Source organism: Schistocerca nitens, chromosome 3 (genome assembly GCF_023898315.1).
Source record: "Schistocerca nitens isolate TAMUIC-IGC-003100 chromosome 3, iqSchNite1.1, whole genome shotgun sequence".
Taxonomy (NCBI): domain Eukaryota; kingdom Metazoa; phylum Arthropoda; class Insecta; order Orthoptera; family Acrididae; genus Schistocerca; species Schistocerca nitens.
In genome coordinates, this window is record NC_064616.1 from 599,266,506 (window position 1) to 599,286,095 (window position 19,590).

Below are 19,590 nucleotides of genomic sequence, written 5' to 3' on the forward strand. Positions count from 1 at the left end.
TTAAACAAATATTTTACAGCTTTTATGATGCAGAACTTAAAACATATGACACTCAAATTCACATGTTTTGTAATGTCTGCACAACAGCTTCCACATCTACATATATACTTTCCAAGCCACTGTACAGAGCACAGTGCTGCACATTCTGAACCAAGATGAGTAACTTTCTTCGCTGTTCTATTCACAAATAAAACACGGAGGAAAAGACATTATGTTTGTCTCATTACATACCCCAATATATACGTTGTTATTCTAACAGTCTTCCTGCAAGTTACACAATGGAGGTAGCACAACAGTTGCAAAGTCCCCTTGAGTACTGGCCTTTAAATTTACCTAAGAGAGTTTTACCATAACAATACTTCCTTTCTCCCAAACAGTTCCATTTAAGTTCTCAGGTCATTTCTGCAGCATTTCTATATAGGTTACAATTCTAGCAACCCATCCCCAACTTTATTAAATGTTTACTTGATAAGAATGGAGTGGTACTGTGGGAAAGGTCTCACAAGTGACTTATGTTTAATTTCCTTTACAGATGCCCTACACTTTTCCAGGGCACTCCCAGTAAATTCAAGTCTTGTATTTGACTTCCCTACAACTGATTTTATATCTTCATGCCACTTCATATTGCTTCATAGTCTTATCACCAAACATTTAAACAATGAGATATGCTTCAGAATTTTGCCATTACACGCCTACAGGTTCCCTCTCTTTGTCATGGGTATCATCTTCCATTTACCCACATTTAAAGAGAACTACTACTCAGTACACCAAATTCTGCATTTCCTTATGAGCATCCAGTAAGAGCACCTTTCAGGTAACAATCAGGGCACTGCAGTTTATCTGTTATGTATATTGAGAACAGTAGTGTGAATACTGATTTTACTTCCACTTTTGTTGAATATTAGTTGTCCAATATCATGTTCTCGGTCCTCTCAGCCAAATATTCTTTTAGTTTATCACTTTGGTTACTTACAAAAACAATAGAGAAAAAGTACTTGAACAGGAACTGTATAATTTGTTAACTTTACCCACATGAGATCATTCTTAATTTTAATCACGATGAAGTGACTGTAATGGCCAACTAGACAGTTGGACAAACTGTTAACTCGTTAATCTATATCACCAGCACCTCATACTTTCATTAATATGATTCTTCTTTTATCAGCAATGGATCACTAAATGCTTTGTTATCACACATCAACACTAGAAATTTCGCAGCTACTTCTATAAGGCTGGGGATAAAGCACCTCATCAAATAAGTGCTGCTATAATGAAACCAATCTGGTATAATATGTATATTAGGCTATTATTGGAGAACTTTGAAGATACTAACAGGTATGTAAGTCTGTATCCTAGTGAACATGAAGAGATCTACATTCATTTCTCTATGAACTGCAGTTACAATGTCTATTTCCACATCAGGTGCTGATTTTTCAATTTTCCATGAAAATGCACATGTTTCTCGATATAAGGACAAAGGTAATTTTCATGTGATGTGTTACTGCCAAGTAACAAAGCTCAATGAAACTTGGACCATACATAGAAAGAGCCACTACAATATAATACAGAAGGTAAATGAAAGAAATATTACACTGAAGTCATCATGATTTATGGTGATCCCCTGGGTATTCGAAAGGCAGGACATGGTTCTTAATAAAGTGTGTTATCACCATGGATGGCAATGCATGCACTGCAATGTGCTCTTATGCTGATCACAAGCCTGGTAAGGAGTGGTAGAGCATTACATTCCTCTACAGGTGTGGTTGACTATTGCTGGATGGTCATTGGTGCATGCAGACATGCTGCAATATGTCTTCCCGACACACTCCACTTGTGCTCTGCACTATCATTCCTGAAAAGATGCACATGGGGAAGGGTGGTGGTGGTGGTGGTGGTGGTTAGTGTTTAACACGTCCCGTCGACTACGAGGTCATTAGAGACAGAGCGCAAGCTCGGGTTAGGGAAGGAGTGGGAAGGAAATCGGCCGTGCCCTTTCAAAGGAACCATCCTGGCATTTGCCTGAAACGATTTAGGGAAATCACGGAAAACCTAAATCAGGATGGCTGGAGACGGGATTGAACCGTCGTATGGGGAAGGGGTACAGTAACACAATAACACTGACTAGTGAGTGTACCGTGGTCAAAGATTTGGAATTCAGTATTCCCATGGTAACTACATTATTCATACCCACACCATAAAACCTGGACCACAAAAACAATCATGTTTGACAACATTCCTGGGTGCATTAAGTGTTCCTGCCTCTCGCCATATGGTGCAGTCACCGATTGAGCACATGTGGGTAGTGTTTGGGAGACATATTGCAGCACATTTACATGCACCAAATACCATCCAGCTATAGTCAACTGCAATGGTGGAGGAATGGAATGTTCTATCACAAGAACTCCTTACCAACCTTGTGATCAGCACGGAAGCATGTTGCAGAGCAACCACTATCACCCGTGGTGAACACACTCCCTATTATGAAACATGTGCCACCTTTTGTGACATCAAGAGGACCATCATATATCGCAGTGACTTCACAGTAATCATTTCTACTCGGCTCATTGCTTATTTCTTTCAGTTTTCTTCTGTACTTACTGCAGCAGTTCTTCCAAGTATGGTCCCAGTTTCATTGAGCTGCATCAGTCGGCAGTGATACATTATGCGAAAGTTACTTTCATCCCTAAGTTTTGAACACCAGTGTATATAGACATCTAATGCCCTTAATGTACTGCATTTTTATCTCCAATTATAAATGTTAACTATGTACTTCTTGCTCACATACAAATGATTCAGATACCATTTGTTAACAAAACATTTGGGTATTAGCCACACTAGCTATAGTTGCAACATAGTTTGCAGCAATAGTAACTGTCACCATTTAACAGAAGTACAAACTGTAGCACGAGACAAAGAAAAATTATATGGTATTTGCAGATGTACACAATTCCAGCTGTACTCACTTCTGAGAGACAAGAATGTCTAAAACTAAAAAAAAAAAAATTCAGTTACTTGGAATAATATTTTCTGTCCTTTTCACAATTGCTTACCTGTATCTTTGGTAGTCCTCTTCATCTTTTTCCATGTCTGACAGCTGATTTGGACATGCTACATTCCCCAAAAGGCTCAGGTACCGTAACGCTGGCAAATTATTTGATATTTTGTTCAACAGGAGCTCTAAGTTGACAATCTAAAAGCAGAAAACTTTTTTTCATGCTTATTTATTGCATTGGCATTTTTGTACAGCGTGAAATTGAGTAACACTGTACAATTTTGGGTACCATGAATAATTTCTGCAGAATTTACCAGAATACAAGTTATGTGAGGTACTCACACAATGAGTCATGCACAATTTAAAACTAATGACAGCAATTTGAAGCAAACTGGTGACATAAGAACTCAGAATAAGTCAATCGACTCGCTTAACAACTACAGATTTACAGCAAAAATAATCCTCACATATGATTAAGTGGGTGGTTGACTATTTCTAGATTGTGCAGCAGTATCAGAATAGATTGATGCCTCACCTCAAAATTTGATAGCTTGTCCCAAGCGTGGGACATTTTAGGTCAAAGTATCTCAGGAAGACCAGTACCAAAACACTAAGACTCCCCCACATGGAGCAATTGGTCATAAAGGCAGAGTTCTGGTTGAGGACAGAGAGTACAGAAGTGCAGGACACAGGTCTTGGCAGCTGAAAACTGGATGCCACGGGTGAGAGCTCAGGACTGTGCCTTTCGTATGCCATCCTGCAGTTAGCATTCAGCCACACCCACAGTGAAGGAGAAATCCCACAGCTGCTGCCAGATCATTGATAGTACTAGAAAAAGGGGCACACTCAATAGAGCGCCCAGCAGGACCCCAACATTTGTATATTTGTGGGGGGGGGGGGGGGGGGAGTACAGTGGGACACACATTTTTACATGGAAAGTACAGTGTTACAAGAAGTTCCAGAAAAAAATTGGGAGCAGGCCCCGGAGACCCCACTCATGGAGGGTGACGAAGATGTGATGATGGCATGTGGTATCATAAGGCTTTTGCATGTCGAAGAAGACAGCGATAAGGTGTTGATGCCAGGGGAAAGCTGACTGGACAGCATACTCCAGACAGACCAAATTTTTAGCAGTAAAATGGCCTTGGCAAAAACCGCCCTGGGACGGGACTGAAAGACCACGAGACTCGAGGTACAAACTCTGCCGCTAGCTCATCATACGTTCGAGCAACTTGCAGAGAACATTAGTGAGATTAATTGGGCGATCACTCTCCACCTCAAGGGGGTATTTACTCTGTTTCAGTACTAGGACGATCACAATTTCTTGCCACTGAGATGGAAACTCACCCTCACTCCAGATACAGCTGAAAATAGAAAGGACATGATGTTGGCAATCCACTGATAGGTGTCTTGAGCATTTGGCTGTGGAAGTGGTCTGGCCCTGGAATGGTGTCAGTGTAGAGGGCTAGAGCACTGGGGAATTCCCATTCACTGAGCAGATGATTATAAGGCTCCAGGTGACTGACGTGTACTGAAAGGCTAACGACAGAATGGCTGCAGTTGTGATACACGAATATCTTCACATGGCAGGGTGCTAAGAGTGAGAGAAAGGACAAAGGCACCCTAGTCAGCATTTCCCAGAGCCCATCTGGATGGACGACCAGGCTAGTGACGTTGAGGGAGGGACAGGATGATCTCTCACAAAGATCATTATGGACTCTCCATGGATGGAAAAGGCCAGGGTTGCAAATGGAAAGACAAATGGCCAAATAAGATCCTTATGACACACTGAAATGTGTAGGGTCACAGATATTCAAGAGAGAAAAATCAATTTCTGCAAGCAACATTTTGATAGCTGTATCACAGCCAGTGTTCATAGTTCCAAACCACAAAACGTTGCGGGCATTGAAGTCACCCACAATGAGAAAGGGTAGGGGGAGCTGAGAAATCAGTGCACACAACATGTCCTGAGCCGCTTCACCATCAGGATTGAGCTACACATTACAGACAGTAAAATCGAGAAACATCCTCATACAAACAGTCACAGCCTCCAAAGTCGTATCAAGTGGCATGTGTTCATTGCAGACAGAGTCCAGAATATACGTGCAAACTCAGACCGACACTCTGTCATAGTCAACTTTATTCTTAAAATAGCCCCAATAGTCATGGAGGGTAAGGGTTGGGAATGCTGGAAACTAAGTTTCCTGGATGGACATGCAGAAAGTTGGGGAAATGCATAAGAGATGTTGTAACTCAGCCAGGTGGTGGAAAAAACTGAGACATTTCCACTGGAGAATCATACTACTGGTATCCTGTGGGGATGTGAAGGGACCAAGGAGGCAAATATGCCCCAGGGTTGCCTGCTGCCACTGGTTGCAAGGATATGGCATCAATACACATCAGAAGCAGGTTGTTGGGGGCGAGGGGGGGTGGGGGGGGGCGAGGGGGCTCCAGTGACACAGGAGCCACCAGGAACTCTGCCAAGGGTACAGAGTTTAAACATGCAGGGTGCAGCAGCACAGGAACCACTGGAATCTCATTTATCTTTATCTTGGACATCTTCTTTTTGTTCCTCTTCTCCTTGAATGATTTCAATGTTGGCGAGATCTATTCTGTACAAGTTTCAGGGACAGAGGAGGAATGCGAAGCCCCTACAACCAACAACATGTGGCTCCTTCAGCCACAGCCTGGGATCTGGTTGCAGATCAACATAATCCTGGGAGGGGAGCGTCTTGCAAGACCCGTTCCTGGTGAGAGATGCTGGAGAAGGGAGTCGCTTTTCTGGCCTGGGGTTGGGAATCAACGTCCCCAGTGGGTGAAGAAGTCAACACTCCCAACTGCCAGGGGCGCATATGTAGTTCAACAATTCCCAAAGGCCCTATGTGGGAGGCGTAAAGGGCAGGGTCCTGTTGTTATAGAGGATAATGATGTAGCAATAGCAAAAATCATCACCACATGTACATGATGCAGATGATCATATTTCTTCTTGACCTCCTCATACCCCAGTTGATCAAGGGTCTTTTATTCTTGTATTTTCTTTTCTTTTTGGAAGACAGTGCAGTCCTGTGAACAGGAGAATGGTGTTTCTCACAGTTGACATAGATAGGGGGTGGGGCACGAAGAGCGCCTGTGTACAACAGGAAGACATGTGCTTTGATATTGTGCATTTGTAGCACCGCATGGGAGGGGAACATATGATTTCACATCACACGGATACACCATCATGATGACGTTTTCCAACTCCCCCCCCCCCAATGGACCTTCAAAGGCCAAGATGAAGGTCCCAGTATCGACCCTACTGTCCTTTAGTCCCCACTTGACATGGCAGACAAAATGCACACCCCATCTCTCCAAACTGGCATGCAACTCATCATCGGTCTGTAAAAGGAGGTCATGGTGGACGTTGATATCCTGTTATGTGGAGGGCGTGGGGGGAGGTGGGTGATAGCAACAGGAATGGAATCCAGTTTGTCACAGGCAAGCAGTGCCTGTGACTGAGCAGGCCACAGAGTTTCAATCAGAAGCTAATGACTTTTTCATTTTCCTTATCACTTCTACTTCCCCAAACCTGTTCTCAATATGTTCAACAAAGAATAATGGTTTTATGGCCACAAAGGAATCCCTGTTGGTCCAAGAGCAAACAAACTATTCTGGGGAGTATTTCTCTCCTTGTCTCTTAGCCCTGTGTTCCCCCCTATGGCATAGCCAAGAAACATTGTGGGGGTCATATCTCTCTGTATTGTAGAAAGTTTTTCCTTCAAAAGGGACTTCTGTTGCCAAACATCCAGCAGTTGAAGAAAGTTTAAGGTGCTTCATTTGCAAGTCATCTGCCTTGGTTATTGAAGAGAAATAGTAGGTAAAGCTCAACAATGGGGACCATGTAGTGAAAGATAAAATGGTGTATAAAGTGCCAGAAAAAAATGTCCCCCCAAATCCAAACATGGCTGGCACATAAAGATCGTGCAATGGCAAGTCAGTGGGGGAAAAAAGAATAGGAGAAGGATAGACTTAAAGCACAAAAGGGAAGTAGTGCTGTCACAGCTGGGGTCTCGTGTTAGTTAAACACGTACTCACAAAATAGATGTGTGCCCGTGGGAGGTGTGTGTGTGTGGGGGGGGGGGGGGGGGGGGTGAAGGGGTCTGTAAGATGATTCAGCATGACAATGGACCTAATTAACCAATGGCTGAATACACCACACTATACATTTAAAGACGAGTGTAGATGAAAATGTGCTCAACAGTGGTATGTGGATTTTTGAAGCATCATCCCATCATGAAACTGTATGAAAAGAATTAATCAGTGATTGAGGAGTACCCACTCAGAAATCTCCATTTGTTGAGAGTTACCATCTGTACAAAGATGTAGCAATGAATGAAAAACAAACCACACTGACTTAACATTCATTGGACTATTATGTATGGATCACAAATAGGTATCTAAATGTCTCAGATTCTATGATTGTAACTACATTCTATCAGTTGAAGAGTGGCTTCTTCTACCTCCACATGTGTCCACTTTCACACCCAGAAGATATATGTATAAAAGGGTTAAAATACGCAAAGTGGTGGATAACTGACATACATGAAGACTGAGAACTGAAGCTCACAGCATTCTCTGCTATGATTATGTGAGGTTTCAGTTTATGCAAGAGTGCAAAAGTCCACGTAACTCAATGCTTTTGTTTAACTGAATACTGCATATACTGTCCCCAATGTCTTATTTACTTCAGTAAGTGTATGACAAAAACTTTTTAAAGACACATCACTGCTTCACTTTTGAGACTGTCCACACGACTTTCTCCTTTGATGAGACAATAAGCACCTGCTGATGTCCTGACTACAATGTCTTCATTAACACTGCCTGGGCCAGAGTGGCACAAAAAGTATAACTATACTGTTAAATATACTCATTCTCCCCCCCCCCCCCCCTCTCTCTCTCGTGGTGGCAACTGAATAGCTAGAAGTATGTGCAGTTGTATGACATTTTACTCTGGCAGAGGAGAATCTCGCCACAGAGAGACCGATGAATCCAAATGGTGAAGCTTGTGGAGAACAACAATGAAATGTTTCTGTACAAGCTCATGGTGTTGAGTAGGTCCAACTTTGATTTATTTCATGCCAAAAGCAGCAGATAGGCAACAGAAAAGGATTAAGGAGACATACTTTACTGCACGGACCTCAGTATATCCCAGTTCATTCTGTGATTTAGATGATTGTACAACAAAATGCAGTACAGTTACATTAATGGAGTTCTCTCACTGGGTCCTGTGTCACTGTGGTTAGGGAGACAAGATCCGGCTGCAACATTAACAGAGAGAGTTTAAGCTATGACGTAATATATCCTCAATACATGTACCAATGAATTGTTGCATTGTTTACAAAAATTTACAAGGCGTAGTGTACAAAAATTTGACTCCGGGAGTGGAAAATTACATAAACTACAAAATATGTATGATTTTTCTTGAGTAACTGATGTCCCATACAATACCAAGATATTGTGGATGTTGGCTGTGAAATACGCAGAGAGCATAACTTACAGAATTATTCTGATGGTGTGCATCCCAGACACTCAAGAGCATACCCCAGAGACAAGATAACATTCCACTCCCATGTACGCCTCAATTATGTCATATGGATTATTGTGGAAACATTACTATAACAAAGCACTGCTTCAAATCACACTACAAGCCACAAAATAAATTATCTTCAGGGTGGCAATCAGGCTAGGATGATTATAATGTCAGGGGCAACTGAAGTTTGCGGTACCATCCATCTGCTTTGACCAGTGGCATAACCATGATGCGATGTGCGATGTCATGTTGTCACAGCATATTTTAAATAGACTGTATTTGCAGAAGGTGTGACTGGAGTATGCAGTGGCACTCTCAGGTGTGAGATGCTTATGTTTCCAAATTATTTGAGAGTGACGTTAATGATTCATTGTACTCAGAGTATTTTTTGTGAGAATAATACGGGAGAGTTTGTGGCAGTTGTTAGTGAGTTATTTTGATGTTGGAGGTTATCAGCAATAGGTTAGTTTCAGAATTATTAGTGTGGTGTGTTGTTTATAGTTAGGGATTTAATTTTATATTTCGTTTTTTTATTAGTTATGAATATGACAACGAAGTTCATGAGTATGCCAGAATGGAGAACATCATATTGACCACAACTGAATTCCAAAAGTTATTCGGTTTAATTGTTGAGTATATGGAAGGTTATGTTTGTGGAGAATATATGAGACTGAACAAAGTTGCTGCATCTCCGACCTGCCAATAGTATATGTGGTGTGTTCGGCAGGACGATGTATGGCATTCTATGTGGAGGAGTTTCTGCCTTGAGAATTCAAAGCTAGCCATTTGGGAGATTGTGTTAATGTCATATTATTTTTGCTATCACTAGACTGCTAGATTTATCTGTCAACGGACATTGTTTGGTAAGTGTGTAATTTTTTCTTTTATTTTTAGTATGTATGGTATGTGAGTTTATGTGCATAACTGGGTGTTCCTTGTACATCAAAATTGATGTTAATGTAATTTTTTATGAATTTTTCAACTGTGTTGTTAGCTGTGAGTAATTATGCTGTATTGTGATTAGTGAATATCATGGAATTTGTTTTACCTAAATTGGATTAGATTAGATTCAGTTTTTGTTCCATAGACCCAAAAAATGAGATGATTCTCGTGGGTGTGGAACATGTCAGAACATATAACATTTGAATGTAATACTTATTACCCTCTCATCAACTGTAAAGAGATTGTCGAAATAGATGAATACAATGCAGTAAACTGGAACAGCTAATATTTACAGAATTAACACGCTGTCAGAATGAAGAATTGTTATGCACTATTAATAAGTTTATCATGCAAAAAATACCTATCTTGACTGTTGTGACCAAGTACTGTCAAAACTGAAATCTGAAAAGACATTTTTACTTAAACTGGCTTACCAGTCTCTGATAAGATATCAAAAAGTCTTTCAAACTCTGTTTAAACCAAGATTTATCTGAAACCAAGTTTTTTAATGGTTGTTGGCAATTTATTGAAAATGTGTGTTCCTGAATATTGGACCCCTTTTCGGACCAAAGTAAGTGATTTTAGGTCTTTATGTAGATCGTTCTTATTCCTAGTACTGATACTATGTATTGAGCTATTGGTTGGAATAAAGATATATTACTTGCAACAAATTTCATTAAGGAATAAATATACTGAGAAGCAGTGGTTAGAATACCAAGTTACTTAAAAGGTTTCTACATGATGTTCTTGAATTTACACCACAAATTATTCTTATCACATGCTTTTGCACACTAAAAACTTTTGCTCGGTTTAATGAGTTACCCCAGAATATAATACTGTATGACATAATAGAATGAAAGTAAGCAAAGTATGCAAGTTTTTTTATATTCATATCTCCTACATCTGACACCATTCTAACTGCAAATACAGACTTGTTTAGGAGCTTAAGCAATTTTGTGGTATGCCCTTCCCAACTGAATTTATTATCGAGTTGTAATCCCAGAAATTCAACACTGCATGTCTTCATATGTTATACACATGCTGGAAGGAAATCTCTTACAGGTTCTGAACTGCATATAGTGGGTCTTCTGAAAGTTTAATGACAGTGAATTAGCTTTAAATCATTTATTAATGTGAGTGAAAATTTGATTAGCAGCTCTTTTTAAATCTTTACTTGACTTGCCACTTATTGCAATGTTTGTATCATCTGGAAACAAAACAAACTTAGCATCTGGCAATGTAACAGACGAGAGGTCGTTAACATATACAAGAAAAACCAATGGACCCGAGATGGAACCTTGAGAAACACCACATGTAATTAATTCCCAATCAGATGAAGACTGCCTTCTTACTGCACATGTATTTTGCAACAACGCCCTTTGTTTGCTGTTGGATAGATAAGACTCAAACCAATTCGCAGCATTGCCAGTGACACCATAATATCCTAATTTACTTAAGAGAATGCTGTGGTTCACACAGTCAAAGGCTTTTGACAGGTCACAGAAAATGAAAGTAGCTTCTAATTTATTATCTAATGAATTAAGTGCATTCTTACTGTAAGTGTGAATAGCATTCTCTACATCAGAACCCTTTAAGAAATCCAGACTGTGACTTGGACAATATACTATTTGCAGTCAGATGCTTAAGGAGATGCTTGAACACAACCTTTTCAAATACTTTTGAGAAAGCCGGCAAAAGTGAGGTTAGGTTTTCGATACGAGTTATATGAGCTCTTGTTTTGTTGCACTGTGGACCTACATCTACATTTATACTCCGCAAGCCATCCAACGGTGGGTGTGTGGCGGAGGGCACTTTATGTGCCACTGTCATTACCTCCCTTTTCTGTTCCAGTCGCGTATGGTTCGGGGGAAGAACGACTGTCTGAAAGCCTCCATGCTCGCTCGAATCTATCTAATTTTACATTCGTGATCTCCTCGGGAGGTATAAGTAGGGGTAAGCAATATATTCGATACCTCATCCAGAAACGCACCCTCTCGAAACCTGGACAGCAACCTACACCGCGATGCAGAGCGCCTCTCTTGCAGAGTCTGCCACTTGAGTTTGCTAAACATCTCCGTAACGTTATCACGGTTATCAAATAACCCTGTGACGAAACGCGCCACTCTTCTTTGGATCTTCTCTATCTCCTCCGTCAACCCGATCTGGTACGGATCCCACACTGTTGAGCAATACTCAAGTATAGGTCGAACGAGTGTTTTGTAAGCCACTTCCTTTGTTGATGGACTACATTTTCTAAGCACTCTCCCAATGAATCTCAACCTGGTACCCGCCTTACCAACAATTAATTTTATGTGATCATTCCACTTCAAATCGTTCCGCACACATACTCCCAGATATTTTACAGAAGTAACTGCTACCAGTGTTTGTTCCGCTATCATATAGTCATACAATAAAGGATCCTTCTTTCTATGTATTCGCAATACATTACATTTGTCTATGTTAAGGGTCAGTTGCCACTCCCTGCACCAAGTGCCTATCCGCTGCAGATCTTCCTGCATTTCGCTACAATTTTCTAATGCTGCAACTTCTCTGTATACTACAGCATCATCCGCGAAAAGCCGCATGGTACTTCCGACACTATCTACTAGGTTGTACCTGGTTGTAGCTTTTAGGTCAAGTGAATTGTTAGATGCTGGATTTGTTGACTTGTATATGGTTTTGTGGTATTGTGGATTTTGTTTGATTTATACACATCAAGCGAAATTTCTGGTACCAGGCTTTTCAGCTATGCATGGGTTTGTGGTACCATGAAAATCATCTGAGCAATCTAGGCCATGTGAAATCTTTGGCACTGGGTTTTGAAGCTACATGTGAGTTCATGGGCTTGGTTTGAGCTATATGTGTCAAGTGAAATGTTCAGTATATCTTTTTTTCTTTTTGTAGCTCCTTGTGGGTTCTTGGTATTGTGGACTTTGTTTGCGTCATGTAAAATTTCCAATACCAGTTTTTTTTTTCAGGTGTTCTTTTTTGTAATTTTATTGATTGCTAACAATTTCATTAATTTGATCTTTGCATTAGTGATAGGCCTGACATGTCTTCATTATTATGATATCCATACATTTTGCTTGTCTCCACTCAAAATCCCCTAAATCCTGTTGTCCAGTTAGTTTCAAATATTTCTGCAGTTAAATATTTTTCATATTATCTGTGTTTGTTCATGTGTGTAATGAGTGGCATCATGGTACCCATATTGTACAAGATTGGATTCATCTGACAGAAGTTCGCAATCTTTTTTGTGTGTCTTTTGATGAATCAGCACCTCTCCTATTCAGTTTTGTATTTGGTTTACATTACTTGATACAGTTTTGTGTTGGATACAATAAAAATTTATAAGCAGGAAGAGAACAGGATTTGAGAAATATCTTAATTCTTTTTCCTGACCGATTCACAAGTGCCAGAAAATTATAATGATCTCTAGATGTGTACTTTTTTTTATCTTTTTCATTTGACCCTTAGATTTCTGTATGATATGAATAGGGAGGTGACAACAATAACTTCCTTTATCTCCTTTCAGAAAATTTCCCACTGGTAGCTGACTTTTTCCACACTATGATGTCTCACCTTCATAATGGGATTTATGGAACACAATGTTCAAAATTTCATTTGTCTTGGTACCAAAACAATATCGTAGCACAACTTACAGATTATATGAAATGATGAGAAATTTTAAAGAACGAGGAACCAAACTAATGGAATACAGTAGCATAATTCTGTGTGTTTGTGCTTCTGAACTGATAAATAACAAGAGAGAGCAATAGCTGTTGATGATGATGATGATGATGATGATGATGATGATGATTGGTTTGTGGGGCACTCAACTGCGTGGTCATCAGCGTCCGTACAAAGTCCCAGTTGTTAAGCAGTGCAATTTTTACACAGTCGAATCTAGCCACTGTCACGAATGATGATGATAAGGATGAAATGATGAGGACAACACAAACACCCTGCTCCCGGGCAGAGAAAATCCCCAACCCGGCCCGGAATCGAACCCGGGACCCCGTGATCCAGAGGCAGCAACGGCAGCCATTAGACCACAAGCAGACAGCAACAGCTGTGAACATCTGAGTGAACAGCCAAGCCAAATACATGAAAATAATTTAAATTGTAAGAGTTAAATATGTTCTTAAAGCATACAGTAAAAAAGTCATCAGATTTTTGGCACAGACTTACATTATTCTTATTGAGGGAAAGTGTATGCAAATGCTGCAAACGTGGCAGGCACAATGTATCTGTTAAATTGTTGTTGTCCAACACCAGTTCTTTCAACAAGGTGAATTGTTCAAGACCCTGAAGAGTTGAGAGTTGGTTGAAGCTAAGGTCCATATAATGCACACTTGGCGCATACACTTGTATCAATGGAGATGGAATACGCGAGCAGTCTTGACCCACATAGGTTAGCTAGAATAACAAGTAAAAACCAGTGTACATTGAAAACTTGTAAAATTAAAAATAAGCTGTTTCATTCCTTTGCTATTTAAAAGATTATACTCTCTGAAATAATTACAGATTTCAATGAGACACTGTACTGAACAAACAATTACAGTATTATAAATAAATGCACATTGGCTTCTCCTATCTGCTGTTATTACATAATCTGTGTGACATAATGTGCAATAAAACTCAAATAAAAAGTAATTAAAGTGGTCATGAACCAGAATGTTGGTTTAAACACTACAGTGCTTTACTACACATGCTCTTGCAAAAGGGAAAATGTCTTTCCCTTCCTCTGATCCCCATATAAATGGGGTGTACATTTTGAATTACACAGCAAATTATCCATTTTATGGATCTACATTACCACAGGCGAAACTAAAGTTTTGTGGCAAAATAAAACTACAGGGCCAGCTGGGTACTCAATCCCGAATCTTATATTTTGTAGCATGCCACTTCCCATTGTGCCATTCACATATAAGGTCAACTACTCTGTCATACTACTTTATTTTAGGTCTGTCATCATATGATGTAAATCTAGTAATAATCTGAAGCCAATACTTAGTGATTATTTCACAAAATGTTAGATGAAACGTTAGGCACAAAAATTCCAAAAATAAATACTGGGAGCTGGCATCTGTCGCAGTCCAAAACAATTTGGTTCCAGAGGATGTATCTTGAGGAAAACACTCTCAAGCTTGCATGTAGTTCTCTTTGATGATAAAACAGGGCCTTCATTTCCGATACTATCCCTAAATAAAACTAGTACTCAAAATACCGACGTCATTCTCATTTTACATGTACTGTATCGTACAGTATGTTCTTTTGGCTATTATTAAAAAATACTTAATGGAAAGTGATTCTGAAACACTCAAGCTCATAAAATACATTTAAGGAACACCGTCAGCGGCATCCCACACACTTCAACGGCCCTTTAATACGACCGTGTCTCACCTTACTGTTTTCGAAAATTATGGCATTTCGATTCACTTCGGCACATTTATTGTCCTTTTCCAAACACAAATCACTGGTTTTCATGATCCAGTTGTGTTTATAAATATACGCGGCACTGTAAACAAATCACTTCACATTGCAAAGATTATATTTTGTTGCATAAAATATGTTGACGTTTATCATTTGTTTACAAGTCATGTGAACTGTGACGCAAGACTTACAAGGTCCGTGCGCACACAATGATCTACATGCCCATATACTTGCGCAAATGCGTGTGTATGCAGTATCTCGCCGCAAAGCTCGTGTGTTGACATGACAAAGCTTCATCCTCTATCCGTCTACTGGTCTGTCATATGTCCGTCTAAGAAAGAACTTTCGGGGGCGTGGCTAACATCTCGCGAAAAATACTTCAGTTCCGGACAATGTTCGCAACTAGGCTTAAAAAAGTGTTAATAATGTGTTAGACGTAGAAAATACAATGTAAGTGGTCAAGACATTGCCTCCTTAAGCTAGTTCAGTTTCCACATTTTAACTTACCGGTACCTTTTGATTTATACCGGAAACCTGACGACTGTCGAAATTATTTGCGAATGTACAGTATGTTCAAAAGTATCCGAACGACCTGAATTGGATTTCGCCTTATTTGCATGCAACCCGCATAACGCAGCTGTCTAGCAGGTCCTCTGATCGCTCCTCCGTACAGTCGTTTGACTATTGAAAATGGTTCCAACAAGTCACCACTAGAAAACACTGCTGTGTATCGCAATAACTCAAGATGTAAAGTAATACCACGATATTACAAATATCAGGCAACACCTTATCACAGATGCGACTGTCCTTAAGGCTTGTAAGCTCACATTTATTACAATAATGACATACCTGAAATGTTGTTAACTCTCTCGTTATTACGTCAGATAGTTAATGCACGTAGTTAGTTCGTCGTATTCATGATTTCCTCTTCAAAGTAACATACCTTACTTATTATTTAACACAAAATGACCTTAAAAATTTAGGTTATTCACGAGCAGCTAGTTGAGAATATGTATGAACTTCAAATGACACGACGAACCGTCTTGTTCTGCATATGGATTCAAACCCAGGCCATGCAGACTAAGCAAAGATTTCGTGACTGACGGAAACTAGCAGTGATTCCTGAGTAGGCAGACAGAGAGTGATATACCTCGATTTTAGACAGTATCAGTTAGCAAATATCAACCTTCAATTACATAACGTAAACATTTTTAACAGACACAATTCCTACTCAGCATCTATTGTCCCTGTTAACGAACTACGAGAGATATTAAATACTGCTTCTTCACAAGTAACTTACTTGAAATGCCGTGAGATAAAGCTTTGTGTTGGATAGGGACTCGAACCCAGAACATAATCCGTTTGTTACCGATGCACAGTCAACTGTGACATACAGGATTTTCTCGGCAATAGCTAGTTGTTTTAACTGAAATGACGAGAAGAAACATTAACTTTTTCCTTCTCAGGACTCCAAACCGGCACCTATCACTGCTATATTCTACAGAAAACGAACGTTAGATATGGGTTTGTTACACCAGCAGCGACATGTAGCTTGTTTGAACTTTAAATAATACGACGAAGAGTTCAGTGCTGACTGGGAATCGAACCCCACACATATCGTTGTTGACTACACGATACCAAATTTTTCTCGACTAGCTGCTCAGGATAACATCCTTGAACTTACAATGATCTCGCAAATAGTTCTGTGCCTCACTGGGAGTCAAAAACGTCAGATATCGTTAGTGTTGACAACGAATGAAAATACATTAAAAATCAAATTATTATCCACCAACCAATAAGTGTTCTCATGCTAGAGCTTGATAATACATAATGAAAGCTTGTGTGCCGGGCCAGGATTCGAACCCATTCATGCGCAATATGTGGATATGTTGTGGAATCTGCAGTTTTTGAGTTCAGAACCAATTTTATCGACATACAAAAGCTCAAATAAAAGATAGACTAAGTGTCCTGTAACTCTACATAGCGTTTGTTTCATCACTAGAAATAAATAACTAGTATAAGAAATGTTACTGGTGATAGTTTTTCTACATGTCGCCACTCCTGACTTTATTGTGGTTCAACCTAACGTCTGCTTGAAGGAATATCAGAGTTTAATGTGAATTTCAGACCACAATTCTATTATACCTTCTTCACTTGGCGTAGCCAGGAGAGAATAGAATCTGTCTCTCCCTACCAAAAACCATCGGCAGAAGTTGGAATCGAACCCACACCATAAGTAAATGAATCTATCATCAATCCAACAGACCACCAAATACTTTTTTCTGTGACTCAATTTTCTATCGTAACGCCGTTGCGCCACACTGGATGAGAATTCTGACACAAAGGCTCCCTGTAGTGGTTTGCAGCAAGTTGAGTACATTCATTTACTTGGTTGACTAAATCGCCATGAACTAGCTGCCTCGACTACCCAGTGCATACATTCGACTCTATTTTGTAATCATCGAAATAAAATCATGTGACTGCCACCTACACAGAACTGCCAACAAATGTAGGATGCAGAAATTTAAATAGGAAGTGTCCCTTTCCACTTGAGCTACTCTATTGCGCTATCTGTTTGTTAAAAAGGTCGTGCAGTGCAAAAGGAAAGCTAAAACTGTCTGTCTCTCAGAAGTCTAGATCCGGCCATATGCATTATCTCACAGCACTGTGGAATGCGGAAGATCTGGAGGAATTGTTATTGACTTCCGTAGCGGCTGTAGCTACATATTTGTTAGTAGCGTAACGGTAAGCGTCGCGCACTGTAAATATAACGTCGCGACTTCGAGTACATTCACTGCTACATTTTTTAAAACGCAGTTCTGTTTTCTGCTGAAGTTATCAATCTAATGGAATTTTGAAGACAATTTCCTTCACTTCTCAACCCAATATAGTCGCATGAGGAAGAAGGGCTACTAACTTCTGCGACATTTTATTCTTTTCAGGTTTAATAGACGGCCAGGCAGCAGATGCATCTAAAAACATTTGTATTATCTATGGGGAGAGCGCATCGTGCCAGAATAGGCCAGAAAAGTATTTTCTACATTAGATATCGTGTGTTAGTGGCATTTTACTCTTCTTCAAACCTTGTTTCACAGGTTTAACTCAGAACAAGTTTTCTACATGCATGTAATCAATAAACTGCATGTGCATTGTCAGATGGTTATATATAACGTCAGAGAATTCGCATTTCTCTCTTACGTTTAAAATTGTTTTAACAGCACTAAGAATTATAAGAAATGAGATAAAACTACCCACGATAACCTTATGATGAAAGTCTGTTTTAATAAAACTGAGTATCTGTACGCAAGCGTGCCTCTACTGGAACGAATTAGTAAAATACTACTCACTTAGATTTGGATTGGGTCTGTGTTTAATTGGTATGCTGTTTCAAACTCTAGAGGTATGCAAATGTGGCATTTCATAAATAAAGTTATGTATTCCTAGAAACCTAAAATTTTCTTGTCAGCAGCGGAAAAAGGCGTTACCTGTTGTGCTGCATTGTAAGTTTTTCACCATTGCACTATGAGCCGAAAGTATTGTCTTGCAATTTCCTTATCGATGTTTGATCTGACTACTTGTAGCTCTTTCACAGAAGAGATAAAATCTTCAGAGTCAGCGAGACTGGTACTGCGAACATATAAAAGAAACTTTTTCATAGGTCAGCAAGTTAGTCCAGAGCTAGCGAATAGGTATCTGCCTTGGTTTCCTCTTACGAGGCCAATAGTCGCTAGAACTCGTAAAGTGCTATTTGAAGGACGAGATTAGTTGCGAATTCCACGGGCAACGACTTTACTGGGCTGAAAACCATAAATTAACAATCTTTTGTTACACCTCAAGCGATAATAACTCAGGTTATTCAATGGAAATGACAGGAAAAATCAAGTGAACTTTGAGTTTTAATTCTGTGCACACCAGGAAGTAACTCTTCGATCACAGAGTTGCCAAACATAACTTGCCTTGTTGCCAAATCTCAGTTACAATACCAGCAGGAAGAAGACGAACCGATGTGATCCTACATTGGGATGGGAAGTGACCATAACTGGTGTGTCAAAGATATGGCTGCTACAGCCTGGAATATGTAATGCTTCTGAATAGCTTTTCTGTAACTAGGTTTAGGGACCAGAGCCTAATTACTAATAATACTCAGAATTGTGTGCAAACGATGCATCATAAACCAGTAACTCTCATAGGTGTTTTTATATTTCATTTGTAAGTGTACTCAAAACTACGAAACTCAATAACTTACGTTTTCGTGCCTCAGTGATAGTCGAGCACAACAAACAAATAAAAAAAGTATGTGTGTGTGTGTGTGTGTGTGTGTGTGTGTGTGTGTGTGTGTTCGAGAGAGAGAGAGAGAGAGAGAGAGATAAAAATAAAAAAAGAATGAGAGAGAGAGTAAGAAATTGTTGTAAAGAAATTCAATCATGGTATGTACAGAAATTTTTCATTAAAATGACATGTTCCACATAATTACATAATGTCGTATTCATGATCTATGGAACAAGTATTAATCTTATCAGATCTAACCTAATCTAATCATATCATATTGCTGACTAGCCATGAAGAGTCATGAATTACTGAAATTTTCGCCAATATCATTAACCAAATCTAAACTTGAAAATAAAAAACAACAGATTTTGTAATAAACTGG

General features: G+C 39.6%; 1 protein-coding gene across 1 annotated transcript in view; it reads right to left on the minus strand.

Annotated features, from left to right (window-relative positions):
* The window catches only part of LOC126248517 (leucine-rich melanocyte differentiation-associated protein-like), a 40,032-nt gene extending 24,813 nt beyond the window's left edge, over positions 1-15,219 (minus strand). Inside the window, exons 1-3 of the mRNA XM_049949566.1 lie at positions 14,910-15,219; positions 13,695-13,922; positions 3,051-3,190 (exon numbers count right to left, since the gene is read on the minus strand). Of these exons, the coding sequence (XP_049805523.1) occupies positions 3,051-3,190; positions 13,695-13,922; positions 14,910-14,993 (452 nt within the window). The 5' untranslated portion in view covers positions 14,994-15,219. The remainder of the gene's footprint in view (positions 1-3,050; positions 3,191-13,694; positions 13,923-14,909) is intronic.
* Positions 15,220-19,590: the final 4,371 nt, after the last annotated feature.